This window comes from Oncorhynchus masou, chromosome 10, assembly GCF_036934945.1.
Source record: "Oncorhynchus masou masou isolate Uvic2021 chromosome 10, UVic_Omas_1.1, whole genome shotgun sequence".
Lineage (NCBI taxonomy): Eukaryota > Metazoa > Chordata > Actinopteri > Salmoniformes > Salmonidae > Oncorhynchus > Oncorhynchus masou.
This window is the reverse complement of record NC_088221.1, coordinates 17,829,143-17,841,593: the sequence shown is the minus strand read 5'-3', so window position 1 is coordinate 17,841,593 and position 12,451 is coordinate 17,829,143. Positions and strand designations below refer to the sequence as shown.

General features: G+C 40.5%; 1 protein-coding gene across 4 annotated transcripts in view; it reads right to left on the bottom strand.

Annotated features, from left to right (window-relative positions):
- The window catches only part of LOC135547260 (glucose-6-phosphate exchanger SLC37A1-like), a 42,254-nt gene extending 30,622 nt beyond the window's left edge, over positions 1–11,632 (bottom strand). Inside the window, exons 1-2 of one of the 4 annotated variants that reach the window (XM_064976068.1) lie at positions 11,311–11,632; positions 636–873 (exon numbers count right to left, since the gene is read on the bottom strand). In XM_064976068.1, the coding sequence (XP_064832140.1) occupies positions 636–691 (56 nt within the window). In that variant the 5' untranslated portion in view covers positions 692–873; positions 11,311–11,632. Of the gene's footprint in view, positions 1–635; positions 874–5,181; positions 5,292–5,345; positions 5,480–5,505; positions 5,699–11,310 lie in introns of those variants that run through there. The other 3 variants (XM_064976067.1, XM_064976069.1, XM_064976070.1) reach the window with 3 other exon arrangements.
- Positions 11,633–12,451: the final 819 nt, after the last annotated feature.

The following is a 12,451-nucleotide window of genomic DNA, read 5'->3' as shown; positions in this document are numbered from 1 at the left end:
AACTGACCTGCCTAGTTCAATAAAGGTTAAATAAAATATATGACATAGGAGACAGTGCAGAGGGAGACTGGATTGGCTACAGCCACTGTCACTCACACTGTATAACAAGTCAGTCTGAACGCAATTAAATGTGATAAAGCTATAAGAAATACTTCAAAGTCAGGTTCAGAACAGGGTTCTTGATAATAAATAAGATCATGAGTTTTTCCTGAGCAGGAACAACTCCTGGCCCTAATAATGACTGGGATACATGTTCATTAAGCTGCCTGTAAGTATACAGGGCTATACAGTAGATGGTACGTATTCTCTACTCTACATGATGTATGGGAACTTAGAGGACACTTCTGTTATTTGCACAGTGTTCTCTTTCTCTGTGTCCCGGCCAATTCACTCTCTTGCAGAACACACATAATTAGGACTAAATAGAAACAGCTACAAGCACAGACACACTCACATGTACACTCCTGCACAGGCACACACGTGAACATTATGGCTTGAGCCCTGAGGTCTCTTCATCATAAGTCATGAACAATTTACAACTAAGTTCACGTGTAAGCCAGTTCACGTGTAAGCCAGACATTTACTGACAAACCAACAGAAAGTATTGATCTGACAGACAAACATACAAAACTCACCACTGGTCTCTGTTGAAGGAGGCCAAAAAGCGGATGCCAGGTGGCACTGGGGCCATGATGATTGGGTGATAACGGGCACTGCGGGGTCAGGGGTCAACAGATGGGTAGATCTCACAGCAATGATGACCAACACACAGAACTGCAGCTCACCTCTGGCCAGAAGAACCCTGTGATCTCAACACTAGGCCTGGGAGACATGGCCAAGAACCTTCTGGAATACCCCCTCAGAAGTGTTCTCCTAAAGGGAAAAACAACAAAAGAACGTTTCAAACATAGCAGGGCCTCTGAAATTGGCATGGGCATCTCTCTACATTCCATAATGTAAGTTCATTAACTTAAACTTTGTCGATGTACAGTTAGGAAAGTATTCAGACCCCTTGACTTATTTCACATTTTGTTACGTTAGTCTTATCCTAAAATTGATTAAATAAAGGAAATTACTCAGCAATCCCCACAATGACAAAGCGAAAACAGGTTTAGACAAATTGATTTAAAAAAATATATTATATAATATAACACCTTATTTACAGTAGTATTCAGACCCTTTGCTGGGAATTTTGCTTAAATTCATCAAAAAACATTGGCTTATAACAGTGAACCTTTTTTTGTGGGATACACAAGGCAATTCCCGGTCTTGTGGCATATTTTGCTTAGCCTACTGCAAAGTGTGTTTAAATCACTTCTAACTTAATTTCTGCTAGTTCGTTTTTGCTACCGTGTGGGTTTTGGCTTTCTTGAGCCTGCGGGAGGGAGTGTTAATTCCCTCACCTAATTCACCTGTTTCCATACACATTTTATTTTAAAACATTTATCTTAGATTAAACAACTCCTTTTCTAACTGCTTAACTATTTATCTGTACATGGAATTGTATTTGTTGTTTTTTTACTCCTTTTTTCCCTAATCTTTACAGGAAAATGCCACGGGCAATATCTGATGTGTGGCGACATTTCACTGCAGCTAATGTAGAAGGAAAAGCTGTGTACATTTGCAAATACTGTGCCAAATCATGTGAAGATCACAACAAAGACGCAGAATCATCTGGCCAAGTGCATAAAGTTCCCAAAGCACTCACAACAAGCAACCTCTGACAAAAGTCCCTCTACTTCTAGTCGAGGTGAAAATTATGAATCAGAGACTTTATCGATAGCAACAACTCATGGTCCTCCTGGAATCAGAAGTGTTTTTGACTCAATGGAGGAACGTAGTTAGAGAAATGCTGATGAATGTCTTGCTTGAGCTGTGTATGCAACTGGTTCACTTTTGATGTTCACAGGCAATATATATTGGAAGTTTTTCTGAATGTTCTTTGCCCAGCATACACCCCTCCAACCAAACATGCTTTATCTACTAATTTGCTGGATGCAGAGTTCAAGTGAAGGTTAAGCAAATCATAGAGAAAGCAGACTGTATTGCAATCCTCTCTGATGGGTGGTCAAAAGTTTGTGGGCAAGGAATAATTAACTACATCATCTCCACCCCTCAACCAGTATTCTACAAGAGCACTGACACAATGGACAACAGACACACCGGTCTCTACATTGGAGATGAGCTGAAGGCAGTCATCAATGACCTAGGACCACAAAAGGTATTTGCACTGGTGCTGCGAACATGAAGGCTGCTTGGTCTAAAGTGAAGGAGTCCTACCCTCACATCACAACCATTGGCTAACATAAAATGTGGAATAAGGTGTCGGAATACTTTCCAAATGCACTGCACATGTCCAAGGAAGGCATTGTAGGCTACAGTAAACTTTCCACCAAGCAACTCATCTCAATAGGGATCAGATATATTCCTGGCATTCAAACAACTTCTGTTTCATACTCTGGAGATCAGATGTGTAGCAGAGGACAGCAGAAGTATCATTGCTTTTATTACCAGACATGAATAACCTACTATGCTGGAATCTTGGTCTGAAAACATGACGTTGCCAAGCACTGAACCACCAACTGTGTATCTAGTGACAGCTTGGCTTGCTTGTAGCTATGCCTACTGTACAATTTAACTCCATCATGGGTCTCTGCCACGACATTAGTCATTTACACTACTGGTATGGTCAACGTCATTTTAGTACTTAAAGTGAAAGTTGAATGGATTAATTCTACATAGGCTACTAAGTAACACGCTAAAACTTTTGCTCCACCACAACCATTCACTACAGTAGCCTGCAGTAGAGCTAATTGCAAAACCTCATACTTGGAATCTTGGACTGCACATCAACTGGACCAGGCTTCATATTTAGATGTGTGGCAGTTGCAGAGCTTCTAAATGATTTACTTAAGTTAATTAGGCAACTGAACTTCAGTAGTCAATATTGGTGTAACATGTTATTTTAAAAGAAATATATTTTTCCTAATTTAGGGACTTATTTTCTAGCACCCCAATTGAGATTAGTTGTATACAGAGTCAAATACTAATTATCTTGGGTTGTTGTAAAAAATATATATATATATATATATATATATATATATATATAGTGCCTTGCGAAAGTATTCGGCCCCCTTGAACTTTGCGACCTTTTGCCACATTTCAGGCTTCAAACATAAAGATATAAAACTGTATTTTGTGTGAAGAATCAACAACAAGTGGGACACAATCATGAAGTGGAACGACATTTATTGGATATTTCAAACTTTTTTAACAAATCAAAAACGGGAAAATTGGGCGTGCAAAATTATTCAGCCCCTTTACTTTCAGTGCAGCAAACTCTCTCCAGAAGTTCAGTGAGGATCTCTGAATGATCCAATGTTGACCTAAATGAATAATGATGATAAATACAATCCACCTGTGTGTAATCAAGTCTCCGTATAAATGCACCTGCACTGTGATAGTCTCAGAGGTCCGTTAAAAGCGCAGAGAGCATCATGAAGAACAAGGAACACACCAGGCAGGTCCGAGATACTGTTGTGAAGAAGTTTAAAGCCGGATTTGGATACAAAAAGATTTCCCAAGCGTTAAACATCCCAAGGAGCACTGTGCAAGCAATAATATTGAAATGGAAGGAGTATCAGACCACTGCAAATCTACCAAGACCTGGCCGTCCCTCTAAACTTTCAGCTCATACAAGGAGAAGACTGATCAGAGATGCAGCCAAGAGGCCCATGATCACTCTGGATGAACTGCAGAGATCTACAGCTGAGGTGGGAGACTCTGTCCATAGGACAACAATCAGTCGTATATTGCACAAATCTGGCCTTTATGGAAGTGGCAAGAAGAAAGCCATGTCTTCAAGATATCCATAAAAAGTGTCATTTAAAGTTTGCCACAAGCCACCTGGGAGACACACCAAACATGTGGAAAAGGTGCTCTGGTCAGATGAAACCAAAATTGACCTTTTTGGCAACAATGCAAAACGTTATGTTTGGCGTAAAAGCAACACAGCTCATCACCCTGAACACACCATACCCACTGTCAAACATGGTGGTGGCAGCATCATGGTTTGGGCCTGCTTTTCTTCAGCAGGGACAGGGAAGATGGTTCAAATTGATGGGAAGATGGATGGAGCCAAATACAGGACCATTCTGGAAGAAAACCTGATGGAGTCTGCAAAAGACCTGAGACTGGGACGAAGATTTGCCTTCCAACAAGACAATGATCCAAAACATAAAGCAAAATCTACAATGGAATGGTTCAAAAATAAACATATCCAGGTGTTAGAATGTCAAAGTCCAGACCTGAATCCAATCGAGAATCTGTGGAAAGAACTGAAAACTGCTGTTCACAAATGCTCTCCATCCAACCTCACTGAGCTCGAGCTGTTTTGCAAGGAGGAATGGGAAGAAATGTCAGTCTCTCGATGTGCAAAACTGATAGACATACCCCAAGCGACTTACAGCTGTAATCGCAGCAAAAGGTGGCGCTACATATTAACTTAAGGGGGCTGAATAATTTTGCACGCCCAATTTCAGTTTTTCATTTGTTAAAAAAGTTTGAAATATCCAATAAATGTTGTTCCACTTCATGATTGTGTCCCACTTGTTGTTGATTCTTCACAAAAAAATACAGTTTTATCTTTGTTTGAAGCCTGAAATGTGGCAAAAGGTCGCAAAGTTCAAGGGGGCCGTATAATTTCGCAAGGCACTGTATATATATAATCAAAATAGGACGTCCTTGTGTGACAGCCATCAAAGAGAGAAGCATACTGCAGGACATTTGCTAGTAAAGCCACCGTCCATACTATGTTTTCAATGATTATGATCAACTACTTTGTAACCAATCGTTTCTCCAATTTCCTTACATATGTTTATATGTACACTAATAACTCGATATTAAACTGAGTATGGCAGTAGGCATTATGCAATAGTCATGTAAAACACCTTATTCTGCTCATCTTAAATCGCCATAAAATCGAAGTAGTTTACATCGATTAAGACACCTAGTTTTCTGGGCAATCTTTCGAAATGTAAACACTTTTAATCTGCCTTCGAGCAATCTATTTAATCTGCCCATGTCATACCACCAGCCGAGCGAGCCTCCCTCCCTCGCGAAATGAGTCAGGAAAAAAATGTGTCTTGAAGTAGTTTTCACATGCAAAATGTATGTCCTTACTTAGAATAAAATATCCTTCCCAAAACTAACATGGTCTGCATTGATCAGTGCCATCAGGTAGCTTGATTTCAGATGTGCCCATGTAAATATGACTATTGGGTGAATCGTTATTCTTGCAAAACATGTAAATTTGTTAATCTAACTATTATATTAATTCGACTAACGTTATACACAATCGCATTATTGTGTGCACGTAACCGTGCTCTCCAATTCACTTTCTGCTCATCCTCGTGCGTTCGACGCTTGACAGAAAACGTCTATCTGTGGAAAATCGCCGCGCCCATCAATTCACAGACACCGAGAGAGAGACTTTATCAAACTTGCCGTGGTTGAAATACAGGGGGGAAACCAAAAGACACGTCTTGTTTCTTCGTCCAAAAAGGCGGCAGGTTGTCAACTACAACTTCCTTCTTCTTTCAGATCAAGGTATAACTGTCACACTTCAGTGAGGGGTTTCGATAAATCTCGCCGGTGTAGGCGTGTTTTGCATTGGTTGAAATGTGATTGCATTTAATATGAAACCGCGCTGCCTCCCAGGCGTGAGCCACGTGTCCAGTTCAAAGCCCACGGCGAAGTAGGCTCAAAGCAAAAGTGACGTATCTAAGCATGTGTAGTAATTAGTTGGACTCTGTGTTTCCCATGCGAAAGTGATTGCTTTTGATTTTTTGTTTTATTATCTGCCTTCCCAATGAAAAATAGTCAGAACATTCAAACAGTTACTTAGGGAATATAAATATGTTTCTGGACGATGCACCATGCTGCCTTGTTGACATAATGACCAAGTGGCACAGACAACTGTTTGATTTGATATCAGGGCTCCTCCCTCCCCGCTTTCTCCCTATGACGTGACGGGCCTTTGCCCGTTGCCCCGCGGCCCAGCATAATCGAATCCGCCCAATCACACTGGTCGCCCAACCTCTCCTTTGGTCTACAAATGACGTCGGAATAGTACAAGGAACCGCTGTGTCTGATGTTCCTGGCTAGATATTTTTTTGAAAGCATTTTGGTGTGGCAACAAAGTGAATCAAGAAGGGAATTAGATAAAACATGTATCTGTTACTGGAAAACCAAAAAGCCTGTCGTTGGCCTATTTTAATAGGATTTAATGATAAAGATATATCATCCTGTTCAAATAGGCCAGATTAGCCCTGTTTGGTTTTTCCAGCAATGCATACATATTGTCAATATATGATAAGCCTGAACATATTTTACGTGGAACAAAAAAAAGTTAGGATCTTAATGCAACAGTTTTGAACACATTGATGTTTGTTTATTCTTTTTTTTGCCGGTTTATTTATGTTTTTACCAATATTCTCGATCGGTTACGTGTCTGAACCTTAGTCACACATTGAGGGAGTCATTTTATACTGGCCCGGTTGAACCCGGCCAAAACCTGCCACGTCATAGTACGAAAACGTGAGGGGAAGAGCACTGTTATCAAATCGAACAGTAATCTGCGCCGCTCGGCCATTTGGTCACCAAGGCAACGTAGTGCATCGTCCAGACACATACATCTCTTTTCCATCAAATAAAATATGGAAACAAATGTTTGAACTCATACGGAAAAACAAATATATTATAATATATGTACACACAGTATATGAGGGGAATTCAAAATATATTTACATATATGTACAGAGTATATTCATGCAAAGAGACATGGAGTTGCGTGCAGACATGATGCCTTTCGATTTTCAATGCAATGTTATCCTTAATCCCCTGCGTATACCAACACTGTGCATAGCATGGTCAACACTTGGTCCTCTTTCTTTTTAATGACTGTGCATAGTATATTTTAGAGAGTAGCAGCTAGGCCATAGAAACATGTTGGCTTATCTGTTGTCAGCAGACACTTTTGTATTGTGGTTTACTTTCAGAGCCCAGTAGCAAGAATAATGGTTTATTTTTGTGTGCTGAAAAAGCTCTGTTGGCATTTCTTCATCTCAATACAAAGGTCAATTTCAATGCATTCTATTTGAACATCCAGTGCTGACAACATACAGGAGAGCCACGTATCTTGCATTTGGCTCATGAGCTTCATCCGTGGAGGACAGATAGTTGTGGAGGGCCACACATGACCATTTCAGGGGTACACTGATTGGACGACTAAGAATCCTTGCAGCCATGATGCCAAATGCATTCTTTGACTCTCTGACAACAAGCGTGTCAGTACTTCCAGGTACTCCATGGTTCATTGAGATGGATACCTGTGAATGAGAGGTAACAAGATAATATATATTATATACACTATCCATGATATATCAGTGGCGGTCGGTGCCGTTTAAGAGGGAGGATGATCTTTACTTTTCATGAGCATGGCCTTATAATACAGCATATTGGATGACCCTCATTCATATTCCATTCACCCAGTTCAATGTAACATTGATAGGTTTAGGCTACTACATGATACTAACATTTTCCCTGTACCCATCATGAGGTTGCTACAACCTAGCCTATGAATGAAAGTTTATAATGTAGGTGCACAGGTCAAGAGAACATTTGAGGTGACAGTGACACATTCAATACCGCCTTGCACACTCTTGCCTGCATCTAGCTGATCTATGGTGTAATCATTAATCAAACAGTTGCAAACGAGAGCTTCTACTGGACAAATTCAGGTATGTTTATCTCCACATCGTTCCGTTTGCTTCCGTTTAAGAAAAGTTATTCAACAGAATTGGCAGAATGAATACACTCCTGATCAATCATAAACACAGTTCACTTTCATAGCAGCCACATTGTATTCCTTCTCACATCTATTTTTTTATTTTTTTTATTTTACCTTTATTTAACTAGGCAAGTCAGTTAAGAACAAATTCTTATTTTCAATGACGGCCTAGGAACAGTGGGTTAACTGCCTGTTCAGGGGCAGAACGACAGATTTGTACCTTGTCAGCTCGGGTGTTAGAACTTGCAACCTTCCAGTTACAAGACCAACGCTCTAACCACTAGGCTACCCTGCCGCCCCTACATCTCTCCTATGGGGGGTGATAAAGGCCTAAATTCAGCCTAGTTAACAGTACCACCGTGTGGCTGTCACCTATCATTGAACGTGTAACTAACATGTCGTCATACCAATGCCTTACTAACGTCTGCGTGACGCCTGCGCGTTAATGAAAGTCATAAGGTGCATAGTTTAAATGTATATGAATTAAATCTCAACCATAAATGTTAGAAACTTAGTTTTTCCCGTGCAAGCCGACATTCCGATGTAGCCACCTTGAGCTATAGTGTGGCCTACGGCTTGTGTATTTCCTGTTATCGCTAATGGCCTAGAAAATATTATGTCCAATTTATAGGTAATCTGTCTTTCCCTCAACACCCCATGGGAAAGCATGTTATCTTATCTTGCTGTATACAGATATAAATGTTGTTGGCCAATCACAGACTATGTTGTTACCAGTTCCCAGTAGCCTACATTACAGAACCATAAGAGTTGTGTCCGTGGCTTTCAGTCGAATAGAGGAGTTCATAGGCTTTCCCAGAGGATACTTGCTATCTGGGATCCTTGTGATGTCCCTACCTCAATCAAGTAGAAATGTAAAATAGTTCAGATAAGAGTTATAGTTTAGGGGTCATGGTAGGGACATCCCAAGGAATCCGGATAGCACTGATCATTCATAGAGTGAAACACAGGCATTGAATTTGAGAGCTCGGCTGCGACACAGATATTAATGTGTTCATTTGGCAGACACGGTTTTAGAGAGTGTCTGCCCCAGATTGTCTCTAAGGAAACTATGAAAATAATTACCAAGATGTCCTTGATTCGATTGAGGAGTAAGTAGGCTGTATTTAAGTATTTAAATGATATCGTTAGGAAATAATATTGCCTACGTGCTTTTGACAATACGTTATCAACAATAAATATGTTATTTTCAAATAAACCAAATTTTCCTTAACACAGTATGCCTAAATATGTCCTGTGTATGTTAGTTTACAATAGTAACGTAATTTGATGTGCTAGTATTATTTATTTCATGGATGAATTAAATTGTAAATGAAAATATACACACGTTGTGCTATAGGATATATACATACAGTGCCAGTCAAAAGTTTGGACACACCTACTCATTTTGACTATTTTCTACATTGTAGAATAATAGTGAAGACATCTAAACTATGAAATAACACATATGGAATCATGCTGTAACCAAAAAAAGTGTTTAACAAATAAAACATATATTTTATATTTGAGATTCTTCAAGTAGCCACCCTTTGCTTTGATGACAGCTTTGCACACTCTTGACATTCTGTCAATCAGCTTCATGAGGTAGTCAACTGGAATGCATTTAAATGAACAGGTGTGCCTTGTGAAAAGTTAATTTGTGGAATTTCTTTCCTTTTTAATGCGTTTGAGCCAATCAGTTGTGTTGTGACAAGGTTGGGTATGCAGAAGATAGCCCTATTTGGTAAAAGACCAAGTCCAGATTATGGCAGCTCAAATAAGCAAAGAGAAACGACAGTCCATCATTACTTTAAGACATGAAGGTCAGTCAATGCGGAAAATTTCAATAACTTAGAACGTTTCTTCAAGTGCAGTCGCAAAAACAATCAAGCGCTATGATGAAACTGGCTCTCATGAAGATTACCACAGGAAATTAAGACTCAGAGTTACCTCTGCTGCAGAGGATAAGTTCATTAGAGTTACCAGCCTCACAAATTGCAGCCCAAATAAATGCTTCATGATCGAATTGCTGCAGCAAAAAAACACCACCAACGGACACCGGTGGAAATGTGTCCTTTGGTCTGGAGTCCAAATTGGAGATTTTTCGTTCCAACTGTCGTGTCTTTGTGAGACAGGTGTGGGTGAATGGATGATCTCCGCATGTGTATTTCCCACCGTAAAGCATGGAGGAGGAAGTGTTATGTGTGGGGGTGCTTTGCTGGTGACACTGTCTGTGATTTATTTAGAATTCAAGGCACACTTAACCAGCATGGCTACCACAGCATTCTGCAGTGATACGCCATCCCATCTGGTTTGGGCTTAGTGGGACTAAAATTAGTATTTCAACAGGACAATGACCCAACACACATCCAGGCTGTGTAAGGGCTATTTTACCAAGAAGGAGAGTGATGGAGTGCTGTATCAGATGACCTGGCCTCCACAATCCCCCGACCTAAACCAAATTGAGATGGTTTGGGATGAGTCGGACTGCAGAGTGAAGGAAAAGCAACCAACAGGTGCTATGCATATGTGTGAACTCCTTCAAGAGTGTTGGAAAAGCATTCCAGGTGAAGCTGGTTGAGAGAATGCCAAGAGTGTGCAAAGCTGACATCAAGGCAAAGGGTAGCTACTTCAAAGAATCTCAAATATAAAATATATATTTTTTCACAACCAGTCATATTGATAACCTTACCAATAAAAACTATGAAGTCAACTTTTTTTCATTATCAAAGTGTCCTTTGACACTGCACATTCATGAGCGCAAGATTTCTGAAGAGGCCTCCTAACCATGCCTGATCCAGCAGAAACACCATCCCAGACATTAGGTCAACTTACTACAGTGGCAGCCATGGAAGCTCCATCCTTCCACAATGTAGTTCCACCAATCTGTTTTACAGGTTCTACATACAATCATGACTAACTATATATCTCTGAGCCTCTCTAGCCTCTTTCTGCACCACTATGTTCCCCACCACAATTACAACACTTAACCCTCACATTGCTCCCACATTGACCATAATCATGTTCCCCTCCACACTTCACAACTCTTTACCTTCCTATACATTGAACAGCTAGCTACATGTCCCATTATTTGGCAACTAAAGGGATGGGACAAATTCTCTCACATTGAAACAAAGAAATCCTATCTGTACTTTCCCAGGCATAACATTCTCAAAAACCAGCAGCACTGATAGGCTTTCACTTCATTTACCTTCTTTCCTACTGATTAACCTTTTGGCCTCCATCACTCCCTTCACATTTTATTTAATATAATCTATGGAAATAGATATTGGGACATCAATGATGACTAACCTCAACCTAGCTTAAGCACCAGGGACATGGCTTTTAATCTTCATCCCATTAAGCTTTTCTTTTTTCAGAATCTTGTCTTGCTTTGCCAGGCTACCACAAAATATGAACAATCTACCATTTCCAATGAACCGAGCCAATTTCACTTCACCTACCTCTTTTTCTACTGCATTAGTTAGTTGGATAGGGTGTAATTGAGGCCATGTAGTCTCATCAAAAACTATCACCACTTTCCACTCCAACACTTTACTCTTGCTTCCTACCTTGGCCCTCTTTCTGCTTTCTTTACAAGATTGCTTTCTGTATCATGATCTCTCTTCTTCCCATGTCGTTCCACAACCGACCATTACGTTCCTTGACCCTCATCCTCCTGCTCCATACCATCAGAATTGACACACACGTTGTTCGCAATCCAGCACAGCTGTTGCTTCACCAACTTTGTATCCTTTTCCTCCATTTTGTCCGCACTACTCCCCAACATTTCCAACTCCTCCCCAAGTCAAGTGTCTCTCTCTCTCTGTATGTGTGTGTGCGTGTGTGTGTGTGTGTGTGTCTTCTTCGATGAGGTTTAACGGCAGTTGGCAACCAATAAATGTTGCATTACCACCACCTATGAGGCTGGAGTACAACTTTGCTTGAAAAAATAAATTCCCTACCATCTAACACTACACTTAGAAAAAAAAGAATAATAACACCACCCTACTCCACTATTTAAATCTATTTAGTCCTACCTCAGGCCAACAACCTGAAAGGATGGGACACCACCACTTAACACACCCTGTAACTCTCCTGATGTTATGTCTCGCACACCCAAATACCTCTTTGCAGCTGCCACCACAATCTCAATTATCTGTGAAATACGGTCCATCCCTGCAGTACAGTTGATTGTTATAAATGCTAAAAATCCAATCTTACTGGAACATATTTCACTTGTTGGCCTATCCCTCTGTACTGGTACAGATCTACTACTCACACCAATTCTTTCAGGATCCCTACCCATTGACCCATCTTCCTCTACTTTCTTCCCTGACTCAGCATTTGACAACTTCTGCACAACTCTAACCCTGGAAACCTCAACCTGCCTCTCTCGCACGGAACATTTCTGATCCCCAGCTCCATGGGCACCCCTACAATTAACACATATCACTACCTTCCCCAAAGTTACACATTTCTTTGTCTTATGTCCTTATGCACACTTCTCACACCAAGGTACCTCCCACCTATACACTGCTGCCACATGCCCATAAGCTTGACACATGGAACAACGTAATGTATTCGGCACAAAAGAACATACAT